This window comes from Coregonus clupeaformis, chromosome 16 (genome assembly GCF_020615455.1).
Source record: "Coregonus clupeaformis isolate EN_2021a chromosome 16, ASM2061545v1, whole genome shotgun sequence".
Lineage (NCBI taxonomy): Eukaryota > Metazoa > Chordata > Actinopteri > Salmoniformes > Salmonidae > Coregonus > Coregonus clupeaformis.
The window spans coordinates 25904637-25918402 of NC_059207.1; the positions used below are offsets into that span (position 1 = coordinate 25904637).

The 13766-nt window shown below is 42.1% G+C and overlaps 1 protein-coding gene across 9 annotated transcripts in view; it reads left to right on the forward strand.

The window, feature by feature from the left end:
- Nucleotides 1-1511: 1511 nt before the first annotated feature.
- The window catches only part of LOC121584573 (bromodomain-containing protein 3), a 31363-nt gene continuing 19108 nt past the window's right edge, over nucleotides 1512-13766 (forward strand). The window contains exons 1-9 of one of the 9 annotated variants that reach the window (XM_041900526.2): nucleotides 1512-1665; nucleotides 3252-3585; nucleotides 7306-7443; nucleotides 7782-7929; nucleotides 8026-8216; nucleotides 8637-9008; nucleotides 9268-9396; nucleotides 9479-9676; nucleotides 10051-10119. In XM_041900526.2, coding sequence (XP_041756460.1) covers nucleotides 3394-3585; nucleotides 7306-7443; nucleotides 7782-7929; nucleotides 8026-8216; nucleotides 8637-9008; nucleotides 9268-9396; nucleotides 9479-9676; nucleotides 10051-10119 — 1437 coding nt within the window. In that variant the 5' untranslated portion in view covers nucleotides 1512-1665; nucleotides 3252-3393. The other 8 variants (XM_041900531.2, XM_041900527.2, XM_041900534.2 and 5 more) reach the window with 8 other exon arrangements.

Here is a 13766-nt window from a genome sequence, read left to right on the forward strand (position 1 = left end):
TGAAATAAATTCATTAGCCCCTAATCTATGGATTTCATATGACTGGGAATAAAGATATGCATCTGTTGGTCACAGATACCTTTTTTTATTTAAAGGTAAGGGCATGGATCAGAAAACCAGTCAGTATCTGGTTTTCTGGTGTCCCACTCCTCTTCTATGGCTGTGCGAAGTTGCTGGATATTGGCGGGAACTGGAACACGCTGTCGTACACGCCAATCGAAAGCATCCCAAATATGCTCAATGGGTGTCATGTCTGGTGAGTATGCAGGCCATGGAAGAACTGGGACATTTTCAGCTTCCAGTATTTGTGTACAGATCCTTGCGACATGAGGCCATGTATTATCATGCTGAAACATCAGCTGATGGCAGCGGATGAATGGCACGACAATGGGTCTCAGGATCTCGTCTCGGTATCTCTGTCCATTCAAATTGCAATCGATAAAATGCAATTGTGTTCATTGTCCGTAGTTTATGCCTGCCCATACCATAACCACACCACCATGGGGCACTCAACATTGACATCAGCAAACTGCTCGTCCACATGACTTCATACACACTATCTTACAAAACTGCACATTTTAGAGTATCCTTTTATTGTCCCTAGCACAATGTTCACCTGTGTAATGATCATGCTGTTTAATCAGCTTCTTGATATGCTATACCTGTCAGGTGGGTGGATTATCTTGGCAAAGGAGAAATACTCACTAACAGGGATTTAAACAAATGTGAGCACAATATTTTAGAGAAATAAGCTTTTAGTGCGTATGGAAAACATGGAACATGGGACCAACACTTTACGTGTTGAGTTAATTTTTTGTTCAGTGTAAATAGAATGTTCCCCTTACTAATGAAAAACTGGACACTCAATCATTAGGGGAACATTACAAGTAACATTACAAACACGTTCTCTCTCCCTAGACTTGTTAGCTGGGAATGCAGGGAGTTGTACAATTTCAACATTATATCAGACATATTTACTTTAAATCCATTGTTCCTACAGGTTATGTATTATTGTAGGTAATATCTGATTTATATATTAAATAATGTCGTATCAAAACCAATTGATAGCTTCGAGCAATACGTTTCCCTTCATGACGACGTGTTTGGCCAAAACATGGCTTGTGCAATAAGGAGGTGCATCTTGGGATATGTAGTAAGTAATTTATGTACATACCGCCAATTCTAAATACTTTAACCATCAAAACACAACAAGGACCATGATGCTGCTCGACATTGCGCATGGGCATGGGATATTGCAGACCGCTGATGACCATAAAGAATGATAGAGGCTTCTAGTGCCAAAAATACTATTAGCATGGGCGGCGCCATTGAGCGCTTCCACCATTTTAATGTGGCCAACTGGGTGGGACTTCAACTTCATTGGCTGATCCCTCCTGGTGACCCTGTTGGAGTCATGTCCAACCGGGTCCTCGTGAGTGATCAGCCAATCGTGAAGAAGAAAATTGACTTCTTCAAATTGGAAATAGTCTAATGGAGCTGCCTATGCTGTCACAGACGCTAGAATTGCACAGCTACAAAGATGAGTCCTCTATATATCTCTATGCTGATAACTCATCTAATATGCTAGCTACTTCGTTGAAATAAAAGGTACCAGAAAACTGCGAGCGAAGCACCACTGGAGCCATTTGAGGAGAAAGTAATAAAGTAAAATATGTTATTTTGTTCTGGTTTGTGTAATTTGAAGGAAGGATGCATATCGAAGTATTTCTCAAATACACTCAATCTAGCTTGCTTTCTGAGTCAGCCTGCCCGCTCGGCGCCTTGAAACAATGCATACCTACAAAGCAGTTCGGATTTGTTAGGCTAGTAGCTAACGCTACATTTATCATATGCGAAGTTTAAATGGTAAGCTAGCTATCTAATGATATCATTTTCATTGCTTCTACAACACACTACTCAACATTTTAGGTGTAGTTACTTCAAGCGAACTAGTGTAGTGTGTACGTTCGCTTGCTAGGTCTTTACATGGCGTGCACATTTAGGATTTTGCCGATTGAGAGGCTAGTTAGCGAGCTAGCTAAGCTAGCATTGCATCCCCCCTGACCGCCATCTTTTTAAAGGAATAGATGTGATGATGCGCAATCATCATGCACACCATCGCTACATGTAAACTAGCTACTATTTTGTGAGATGAAAGGTGTATGCTCAGTCGAGTGGATAGCTACTTAGCTGTACATTAAGCCATATGTATTTTAATTGCTAAGTGTGTCAGATTTTGGCTTAACTATTTTCCTAAAATTGGACGTGACATGGGGGAAAAAAGTGTGCTTTTGTGAATGTTTATCTCTGCATCATTGCTGTTGCCTAGCTACAGATTGTTTCACCAGATAATGTGAATTAACCAAATATTTTTGGTGTCCACTACTGGGAGTTACAGGTTAGGTACTGTTTGGTGTACCTACAGATTGCAACACCAGATAATGTAATTACAGGTTTTCAGCTGGTATTGGTGATACAATCTTCGTTCTCGATTTGTGGAAACGGGAGTCCTATAACATGAGTTGCAGGGGCTCTTTTTGAATTTAGAAAATGCTCCGTTATTAAAATATTTGTTTTGCTCCATGAAGTAATCCAACAATGTGTACGCTGCCATCTTGTCTCTTTCAAGTCTTCTCTCATTGATCGAGACAGGGCTGTCATGACATGCGGCACTTTGGGGTGGACACCCACCTGCCTCGATCAATGGGAGAATATTTGAAATAGACAAGATGGCAGCGTACACATTGTTGGATTACTTAATGGAGCAAAACATTTATTTATTTTATGGAGCATTTTGTTAGTTCAAACGCTCCACCTGCAACTGGACACGGACATTTTAGAAGATACATTTTTGGCCGAATTGAGAACGAAGATAGTATTGTTAAGGTTGGTCGAAAATTCTCTGTGATACACCAAACAGTATCTAATCTGTAGCTAGCTGTTACCCAGCAAAATGCTCAATTCTTTGCCCATTTTACAAATTCAAAGTAATCAGGTGTCTGTGTAGGCTATATTACTTAGGCTAGATGGAATGTGTAGTCACATTTTTGATTAATTTGACTTTTAGTTTATAATTTAGTTACCACTGATAGCTCAAAGTCTTTGTCATAAAATACTAGCCTAATTGACTCGAGTAAACCTTACTGTCTGGGAGGATGCCATCTGAAACTCCATCGGAGTGTCTCATATTTTCTGAACTGCACCCCTCCCTTCATTTTCTAATTCCAATATTTGTTTATTTTGTTTGGCAGGGCACGGACACTCAGGTCGTGAGATGGGATGTGTGTACTGCTGGAGGAATAAGGAGCTGAAAGAGGAGCAAAGTATCCATTGAAAACACTAGACTCTCAGACGTTTTACAGAACAGGGAAGAAGTGCTCTCCTGTTGCCAGTATGTCGGCTGTTCCTGCGGCAGTCCCGGCGCTTGTTAATCCCCCGCCACCAGAGTTCACCAACCCCAACAAGCCTGGCAGGAAAACTAACCAACTACAGTACATGCAGAATGTTGTGGTGAAGACTCTATGGAAACATCAGTTTGCGTGGCCCTTTTACACGCCTGTGGATGCCATCAAATTATGTCTTGCTGTAAGTCGAGTTCACACTCAGTAGTTTTTTTCTCTGTTATTGGTAGTTAGTAATGGGTAGAAGCAGATCCTTAAAGGTAGTAGGGCTGGCCCCGCCAAAAAATAATCGTGGTCGACCAAAAGTTGTCTGTTCTTTCGACCAATCGATTGGTCGAAATGTTTAAAGTGTATTTTTCCATATATAGACACACCCTATGTGTTTCAATAAAATAAACTATATGCATTGCGCTTGTCTGATGCTTTAAGCTTACGGTTTGATGAAATAATACAAATGCCGCAAGAGGGCGCCAGAGATCTAGATAACCAGAAGAAAAAACTTAACCTGACCCTACTATTCTCCTCCCGCTCCTGCTGGCTTTCGCAGATTCTGCCATTACTCTCCTGGTAATAGGCTACACGAGGAGTCGGCAACCTTTCTCATGTGGAATGCCAATTTATCTTACCATTTCTACCGATCTGCGTACCAGTTATGGTTTTCATGTGCACATTTTCTTTAAACAGTTTCATTTCATTGATAAGGTCTTCATATCTCAAAACCATTGTCATGTGGTTAATCAAAATTCTATCCAAATGAAAATGATACAAACCTAAAAAGTAACTTCTATTGCCATTGCCAACTATGTAAAAATAGCCTACATAAAGCCTCAAATAAAATCATTGCAGCCAGCAGGTAGAACATATCCTGATAAAAACAAATATCCTATGAATCACATTGGCTACACATGGCCTGTCTGCAACGAACTTGAAACATTGTGTCAACTATTAACTTTGGTCCGGCCGAAGCTTGCGCTAGTGAACTTGCAACATTGTATAAAATATTCTGGGCCCACAGTTTCCTGCGCCAGTAAGCTCGGGACAGACACAGCTGTAGGCTATTTGCATAAGGGATAAGAAGCAGTGCTCGACTTGGGCAGTAGCTCACCGGAGCTGAGTACCGACACCTCAAATGTTCTACTGCTTGAGTTCCTGTTCCTCTTATAGAATATTAGCTCAAAAGTATTGTGGAGCTCCTGCACCTAAATATAAACAGTTCCAGCTCCCAAAATGAGTACCGGAACCTATTTCATTCCAGGTCCAGCACTGATGAGAAGTAATCAGGTAGACCTATTTTTGATGTTCCACTGAATCAGAGCATGCCATTTTTCCCTTTCACGCTTAGTGGTTATCGAAAGGGACAGCGCTGGAAAGATTTTTCAAATACATTGAGGAACTATTGTGATTCTCAATGGATGTAAAAACATACTTAGTTTGCTTGCAGTTTGAGGTGAAGAAAACATTACTTTGAGAAGCTCCACAGGTCATTAGTGGTGGTGCGTTAAGCCAATCAGAAATACTATCATCCCCAAATGGGCACATTTATATGCCTACATTTGTGAGCAGGCCAGGTAGCCTATAGGCCTACTTCTATGCGTGCGTGTCCTTACTCAACATTGACAGGATCGCTCCAAACAAAAGACAATGACTAAATTGACAAAATTCGTAAATGGAATGAAATAAACCAAAACTTGTTTCTCACAAGTGTAGCATAGGTGTGCTCTCTGCAAACAATGTGTCCACTTTGACAATGAGAATTGGAAGACTGGAATAATAATATTGAATGCAATATAATTAATTACAGTAACCAAAGTAACAAACATTGTAGATTAGAAATTACAGGAATTAACGGTAAATGTACTCCTGGTGATATATGTAATGGGGAATTGATATACACTAACAATCAAACGCACACAATGAAGTTATGAAACAATGAATGTGCACAAATTGGCAGGAGAAAGCGCATTCTGGAGAGAGAAGTGCATTGTGCATCTGGGCACATGGCCAATCTGACGTCTGCATTTACGGTGATATGGCCTCAGCAGAAGTCGGGGCATTCATACTTCTTGCGCTTCGTGGAACAGTGCAGAGCTGTTGTCAAGGAAGTGAGTTTGTGTTTATACAGGATGTACCGACCCCACCTACCGTCAACCAATCATGTCTATACAGAGCCCTCCGCGTTTTTACAACATTTTGGAGGCGCATGGCGATACGGTACGGAGCTTGATTTGGCCTCTGCATGCCTCTGGAGGCTCCGCAATTGCGTCACACCCTCCATATGGAGCACATTTTCGAATCAAGCATAGATTGGCTTTTAGTCTTCCAATGGATTAGTTCACTGAGATGGGCGCAAAGACATGTATTTATTTATTTGTTGCTGCTCGACTAAAACAATCTTGGTCGACCAACAGACTAAAAGCTAGAATCCTTAATTGAAACAATAACAAAGCAGTCACCACACCCCACCTCTGTTTTGGTAAAAAGCTGAGGGAAGGCCCTGGAGAAATGTAACCACTCTCAATTTCATAACCAGCGCTATGGATGCAAGGACTGATCATCGATGATATCAAAATTATAGTTTTAAAGGCCCAGTCCTGTCAAAAATGTGTGTTTTTATATATATTTCCACACTGAGGTTGGGAATAATACTGTGAAAATTATGATAATTCCCTTTTACTCTTAAGAGCTGTTTGAAAAGACCGCTGAAATTTCAGCCTGTTTTGGTGGGATGGAGTTTTGGCCTGCCTGGTGCCATACCAATAAGAAAGAAAGTTCCAAACCTCTCCGCCAATAACGGCTCATTTTCAGTTTTCTCCTCCCCACTCAGACCACTCTTACAGTCCTAGCACATTTCTTGAGAAATTCCTCTTTGCTAAGAAGCAATTTTTGTTTATTTTTTACAATTTTAATTGAAAATGATCACAGTAAGGTACTTAGTTGTTACCCAGAAATGATTTGATTTTTTAGATAAAAACAGCTGCATTGGACCTTTTTAACCATGTTTTGAGGCTATACAGTGTTTGTTTAGATTTACGTTTACAAACATTGGAGTAAAACAAGATTATATTTTTGGTTCTGATAGGGTGTGACAGTTTAACTAAGCTCATGAGGCATTTATAATTTATATTCTCCAAGAATCAATGGGTATATGTCATTAATTTATAAGTCCAGAAATGGATGTAACAACTAAGGATTCTAGCTTTAACTCTACGGGTGCGTTCGTAAATTCGGAGCGTTGTCAGATTGTCCGTTTGTAAATTCAGAGCGTTTCGCTCTCGGAGTGTTCAGAGCGCACACTGGATGCTCTGGCCGAGGCGTAGGGTTGATCGGAGCGTTCTAACCTCACAATAGCAGTCAAGCACCCAAGCTAACTGGCTAAAGTTAGCTAGCTTGCTAGCTACTTCCAGACATAAATGAGAGAACACCTCACTCTGACTTTTTTTTCTCGCCCTAGCAGAGCTGGTTAGGCTGTTTTCATGTTATCCAGAGTGTTGATGATTGTAACTGTGCTGCTGGCAACAATTTAATTATGTTTTTTTGCAGAGGTTTGCTGACACCGGCCATATTCAACGGGTGTTGAGCGTTCGTAAATTCATCAGTTATTCTGCGCTCTGGCACACTCAGACGAGAGTGCTCTGAAATCGAAGTAGATTGTCAGAGCGAATTTAGGAACGCGCCCTGCATTTGGCTCTGGGTAGAAGCAGGCTGTTATATTTGAATGTAAATACTCTGTGTGGATGTGTGTACATTTTGGTGTGGTTCCTAAGTAGTAGTTCTATTACGATGTGGAAAATGATGAACCCCTCATTGTTCAACATTCATCTTAAAACATGTTGTTTATTTCCCGGCCATGATTTTATTGCTCCTTCATAGTGAATGGTTCTTTCCAATTGATGCTGTCATATAGGACTATCATAAAGTTATCAAGAGCCCAATGGACATGGGAACAATAAAGAAGAGGCTAGAGAATAACTACTACTGGAGCGCCAGCGAATGCATGCAGGACTTCAACACGATGTTTACCAACTGTTACATCTACAACAAGGTAAATTCTCCTTTACCATTAATTCCAAATCTAGATAGAAACAAAGTTGTTCAAAGAGCATACTTCCTTTTTGCCATTTTTTTCACAGGATCACATACACAGACATTTACACACACATATGGTTTTCCAGTGACATTCATTTAAACTTTTGAACTTTATTTTGACTCATCAAGATGAGGATTGTGATTTGAATGTATTTACACTTGCTCTACTCTGTCTAGACGCGCCCCATCACCTTTCTAGGTATTGTTGATAGCTGTGATGATTTTGATCAGGCGATTTATCTGACCTTCACCTTCATCTTCACCCATAACTCATTCCCTCTTGTGTTCCCACAGCCTACAGATGACATTGTGCTGATGGCCCAAGCTCTGGAGAAAATCTTCTTACAGAAAGTGGCCCAAATGCCTCAGGAGGAGGTGGAGCTGCTACCACCGGCCCCCAAAGTCAAAGCTGCCCACAAACCAGGAGGGCATGTTAGTGCAGGTAACTCCAGCCTTTCACAGTTGGGAGGGACTCATGTGCTGAGGAAAAGTTGTGTCTGTCTTTTACAAATGTTTGCTTCCCGCATCTTTCTTACAGGGGGCCAAGCACAGGCTGAGTCAACAGATTCACCCCCATCCACTTATCCCAGCTCCCCTCCACCTGTTTGTCAGACTCCTGTCATAGCAGCTATGCCAGTGCCAACCATCATCTCTGTTACCCCTGTCCAAGCTGTGTCTCCCGCTGCCTCCATGATGGCTGTGGTTCCCACGGCACAGCCAGTCATCAAAGTAAGTCCAGAAAGTCTTGCAGGTATTGGAAACAACGTTGGGTGTGGATATGGTGGGAGCATTTGGGTCTGAGCAAGTGTGATGTCATTAGTGTTTGTGAAAATGTGTGTATGTAAATGTTTATTTGTTTGTTGTTTTTGTCTATGTATTTTTATTTTTTATAAAATAGATTTTAAAAAAAATGTAATGTAGAAATGTTAAGAAGTAAGTCCAGAAAGACGGGCCGCTCTAGGGGGTCTTTTTATTTAGTTCTACAGTCTAACGGGATTTCGTGTGGGGGGGCGTATTTTAAAATTTTACTCCTCAATGTTTTCTTAGGATGTAATCTATTAGAAATCAGAGAAAATATAGAGTATTCCATGTCTTGATAAAGAGAAGCAGGCCACTGATGTAATTGTTTGACCACCGTCATTTCCACAGAAAAAGGGGGTGAAAAGGAAAGCAGACACAACAACTCCCACCACCTCAGCAATCTCTGCCAGCAGAAGTGACTCCCCTACCCAGCTCCTGGAATCCAAACAGGGGAAAGTCTCATCCAGGCGGGAGAGCACGGTGCGGCCCGTCAAGCCCCCAAAGAAGGGCACAGAGGACGGAGAGGTGCCCCTGCTCGGTGGCAAGAAAGGCAAGCTCGGCGAGCAGCTCAAGCACTGCGATGATATCCTGAAGGAGATGCTCTCCAAGAAGCATGCAGCCTACGCTTGGCCTTTCTACAAGCCTGTAGATGCAGAGGCGCTAGAACTGCATGACTACCATGAGATCATCAAGCACCCCATGGACCTCAGCACTGTCAAAGTAGGTCCCCTATTCACTCCCTCGACTCACTCCTAACTCTTCTAAATTACCCTCCAAAGCCTGGCTGTTTACTTGGTGGAGGAAAATAATGTGGCCACTGTTTTTATTTGGTGGTTAAAACTGTCCCTCAACAACAGTCGACACCGTAACAGCTAAGGGGAGGACGATTACATCGGTTTTACTAGTAGATTTGTTTTTGAGTTTTGAAGAGATGGCTTTCTCAGTAATAAGGCTCGGACTGTTTGTGCTGTATCCACAGAAAAAAATTGACAGTCAAGATTACCAAGATGCCCAAAGCTTTGCGACAGACGTCCGGTTAATGTTTTCAAATTGCTACAAGTACAACCCCCCCGACCACGAGGTTGTAGCCATGGCCAGGAAGCTCCAGGTAGGATAAGATTAATCAGATATCCAAATCGCCTCATTGAAGCGCTGTCGGTTGAACTACCCCTTGTCTTCTTGTTTCTCAGGACGTGTTTGAGATGCGATTTGCCAAGATGCCGGACGAGCCCATCGAAGCCACCCAGCCCTCCACCACGCCGGTGGTAAGCAAGAGTACAGAGAGCAGTGAGAGCAGCGGCAACACCTCCAGCTCGGAGAGCTCGGACTCAGAGGAGGAGCGGGCCACGCGGCTCGCCGAATTGCAGGAACAGGTGGGTTCGGAACAGGTGGGTTCTCACAACCAAGGACCAAGATCCAAAACCCATGGATGGATGAACAGGGAGCTGCCTCCTTCATCCCCCACTTCAGATTTAGACCGCTAACACTTAGAAATCAAAGCCACTCCACGATGTTCAGAGATCCACAGTAAAAGTGACATAGTTAACCCTCTACCGCCACAAACTGTTAGAATATCTTGGTATCATGGCTTGCATGCTGTAACTGTAGAGCTCACATTTAGAGCAATGTTTTACATTTCATTCATACCAATGGTGACAGTATTTAGCTCTAATGAATAGTTTGTTGTGCTGCTAGGATGTTAACATGATCTTTGGAGTGTTCTATCTTTGTCCACTGATTTCCCCTTTGGCTTTCTTACCAGCAAATCACTGTGGAGCACCCCAATGGTAACAGGGCGGGGAAAAAAAACGGGTGTGCCAAACGTTTTCAGGTGATTTATCTCTTACTTCCCCGTCCCCACAAAACTATTTATATTTTTGTATTGCACCTTGTTGAAAGAGCGGTAGAGGGTTACAGGTGGGGATCAGAACTCTGAAACGGATTGTAAGTGTGCTTGGTAGATGGTAGGGATGGGGGTTTGAAATGAAATGTTGGATATCCGGATATTCAAAATACATGTGGTTTTTGAAATGTTTTTAACCTGAGCACTGCTGCGCGAGGGAGAGGCGCTGGCGCTCTATTGCTGCAGCTGCGGAGGGGCCGTTGTGTGTGAGATGGGAGCAAGCCGAGCAGACGGAGGGGGAGAGAGAGACGAAGTAACGTTAGCCAAGGCAACTCGGCCATAGCCAAGACTAGCTAACTTGTAGCAGCCCCAATGTTATTTATCATCCCATATAACACAGAGGAGGCTGGTGGGAGGAGATGTAGGAGGATGGGCTCATTGTAATGGCTGGAATGGAATAAATGGAATGGTACCAAACACATCAAACACACGGAAATGTATTTGACTCCATTCCAGCCATTACAATGAGCCTGTCCTTCTATAGTGCCTCCTATGATATAACAGTGCCTTTCTTGACTGGAGTAGCCCAGAGAAGCTAGCTAGCTAGGCTAATTGATTCTACAGTGCATTCGGAAAGTATTCAGACCCCTTGACTTTTTCCACATTTTGTTACGTTACAGCCTTATTCTAAAATTGATTAAATTGTTGTTTTTCATCAATCTCCACACAATACCCCATAATGGCAAAGCAAAAACTGGTTTTTAGAAACTGAAATCAAATTTACATAAGTATTCAGACCCTTTACTCAGTATGTTGAAGCACCTTTGGCAGCGATTACTGCCTCGAGTCTTCTTGGGTATGACGCTACAAGCTTGGCACACCTGTATTTGGGGAGTTTCTCCCGTTCTTCTCTGCAGATCCTCTCAAGCTCTGTCAGGTTGGATGGGGAGCGTCGCTGCACAGCTATTTTCAGGTCTCTCCAGAGATGTTCGATCGGGTTCAAGTCCGGGCTCTGGCTGGGCCACTCAAGGACATTCAGAAACTTGTCCCGAAGCCACTCCTGCGTTGTCTTGGCTGTGTGCTTAGGGTTGTTGCCCTGTTGGAAGGTGAACCTTCGCCCCAGTCTGATGTCCTGAGCGTTCAGGAGCAGGTTTTCATCAAGGATCTCACTGTACTTTGCTCCGTTCAACTTTCCCTCGATCCTGACTAGTCTCCAAGTCCCTGCCGCTGAAAAACATCCCCACAACATGATGCTGCCACCACCATGCTTCACCGTAGGGATGGTGCCAGATTTCCTCTAGATGTGACGCTTGGCATTCAGGCCAAAAATATAAATCTTGGTTTCATCAGACCAGAGAATCTTGTTTCTCATGGTCTGAGAGTCCTTTAGGTACCTTTTTAGCAAACTCCAAGCGGGGTGTCATGTGCCTTTTACTGAGGAGTGGCTTCCGTCTGGCCACTCTACCATAAAGGCCTGATTGGTGTAGTACTGCAGAGATGGTTGTCCTTCTGGAAGGTTCTCCCATCTCCACAGAGGAACTCTGGAGCTCTGTCAGAGTGACCATCGGGTTCTTGGTCACTTCCCTGACCAAGGCCCTTCTCCCACGATTGCTCAGTTTGCCAGCTCTAGGAAGAGTCTTGGTGGTTCCAAACCTCTTCTATTTAAGAATGAGGGAGGCCACTTCCTGGGGACCTTCAATGCTGCAGACTTTTTTTGGTATCCTTCCCCAGATCTGCGCCTCGACACAATCCTGTCTCGGAGCTCTACAGACAATTCCTTCGACCTCATGGCTTGGTTTTTGCTCTGACATGCACTGTCAACTGTGGGACCTAATATAGACAGGTGTGTGCCTTTCCAAATCATGTCCAATCAATTGAATTGACCACAGGTGGACTCCAATCAAGTTGTAGAAACATTTCAAGGATGATCAATGGAAACAGGATGCACATGAGCTCAATTTCGAGTATCATAGCAAAGGGTCTGAATACTTACGTAAATAAGGTATTTCAGTTTTTTTTTTTTTTTAAATGTGCAGAAATTTCTAACAAATAAAAAACAGATACCTTATTTACAAACCTGTTTTTGCGTTGTCACTATGGGGTATTGTGTGTAGATTGATGAGGAATTTGTTTTATTTAATCAATTTTAGAATAAGGATGTAACTTAACAAAATGTGGAAAAGAGGAAGGGGTCTGAATCCATTCTGAATCCATTGTACATGCTGCGCTTTCTCCCTAACCCCATTAAGATAAAACAACTGTTGGTTTCTTGTTGAAGCCTACTCCTTCTCATTTCGCTAACTTTTAATTACGTTTAGCCTATTTGCCACTTTGATTGGCCAGCATAAACAATAAGCTACACACTTGAATGCTACCGGTCTTTTTATGGGGCTCATGTCATAAAAACTACATAAAAAAGTTTGTTGTATTAAATTAATCATTTGAAATGTAATGGTATATATTTGTAGTATGTAACAATGTCACATTGATATTTCAATACAATTTAGAAAAAGCCTTTTCCGTGTTAAAGTATTCGAAAACTAATGTCCGTTCGGATATTCGAATAACTGCACATCCCTAGTAGATGGTCTTTCCCTTAGTAGTCAGCTTGCTCTTTGTCATGTAGGCCTAGATAGTCCTTTCTACGTTTTTTTGTAAGATGTTGATAGTTACTTTTTCCCTCCATTGTTGCATTATTTTAGTGTTTTAAAAATAGGACATTTTAGTTTTCATGGTAAGCATTTCGTTGGATGGTGTACACCACTAATAAAACTTGGTGACAGTGTTGGCTGGTGGCGAATGGTGATAGTGTTAGCAGTGGGAGTTTTTATGATTCTGGCAATGATTTCAAATGCTTTTGCTGTATTGTAGCTTCACTTTAAAATATTTCCTCCTTTTTTCAAGTGGAATAACTCAAAGACCAATGTTTTTGTGCTGAAGACAAGGAAGTGTCAGTGTGAGGGTATTCAATATTTTTGTTCTATATTACGTACCTGTTTCTTCAAAAAGCAATCAGTCAATGCGTCACTTGGGGAGTCAGCATGTGCTTCTTGTTTTCAAGTGTTAGGTAGATAGCTACAGTACAGGCTGGTGGCCCGGTGTGCTTTTCTGAAAGCTTTTTTCCCAGGCCAATGTGAAATTATTTAACAAGACCTCATTTGCATGCCAGTATAGTACTGTTTTTCTGAGATAAATCAATGTACATTATACACATCACACACACACACTTGATTGTTTCCTTTATGAATATTCTGAGCTTTCATTTGAGAAGATATGCAGAAACATGAGTGCTGTATAGTCCATTAATTAATGCACATAATAAACATGAATAAGATAACTTGAGGATGATTTAAGATGCAGCAAAAGCCAAGTCAATCAAACAAACGCATGAATTTGCTTGAAAATGAGACCCCTTCAAAGTCAATGGAAAAGAAAACATCCCTCCCAGGGCTAATATATAACTAATATCACTGTCATAATTGTGACATGAAATGGTCCAAGACAAAATGATGCAGATTCTCTGCAACAGGTTACACATGCCTACATCCCACATTAAGCTAGCCATCAATACCTGTATTTTGCCATCACTCCCAGTATCTTGCCTCAGTCCCTGCATCAGCTTCACCCTACATACA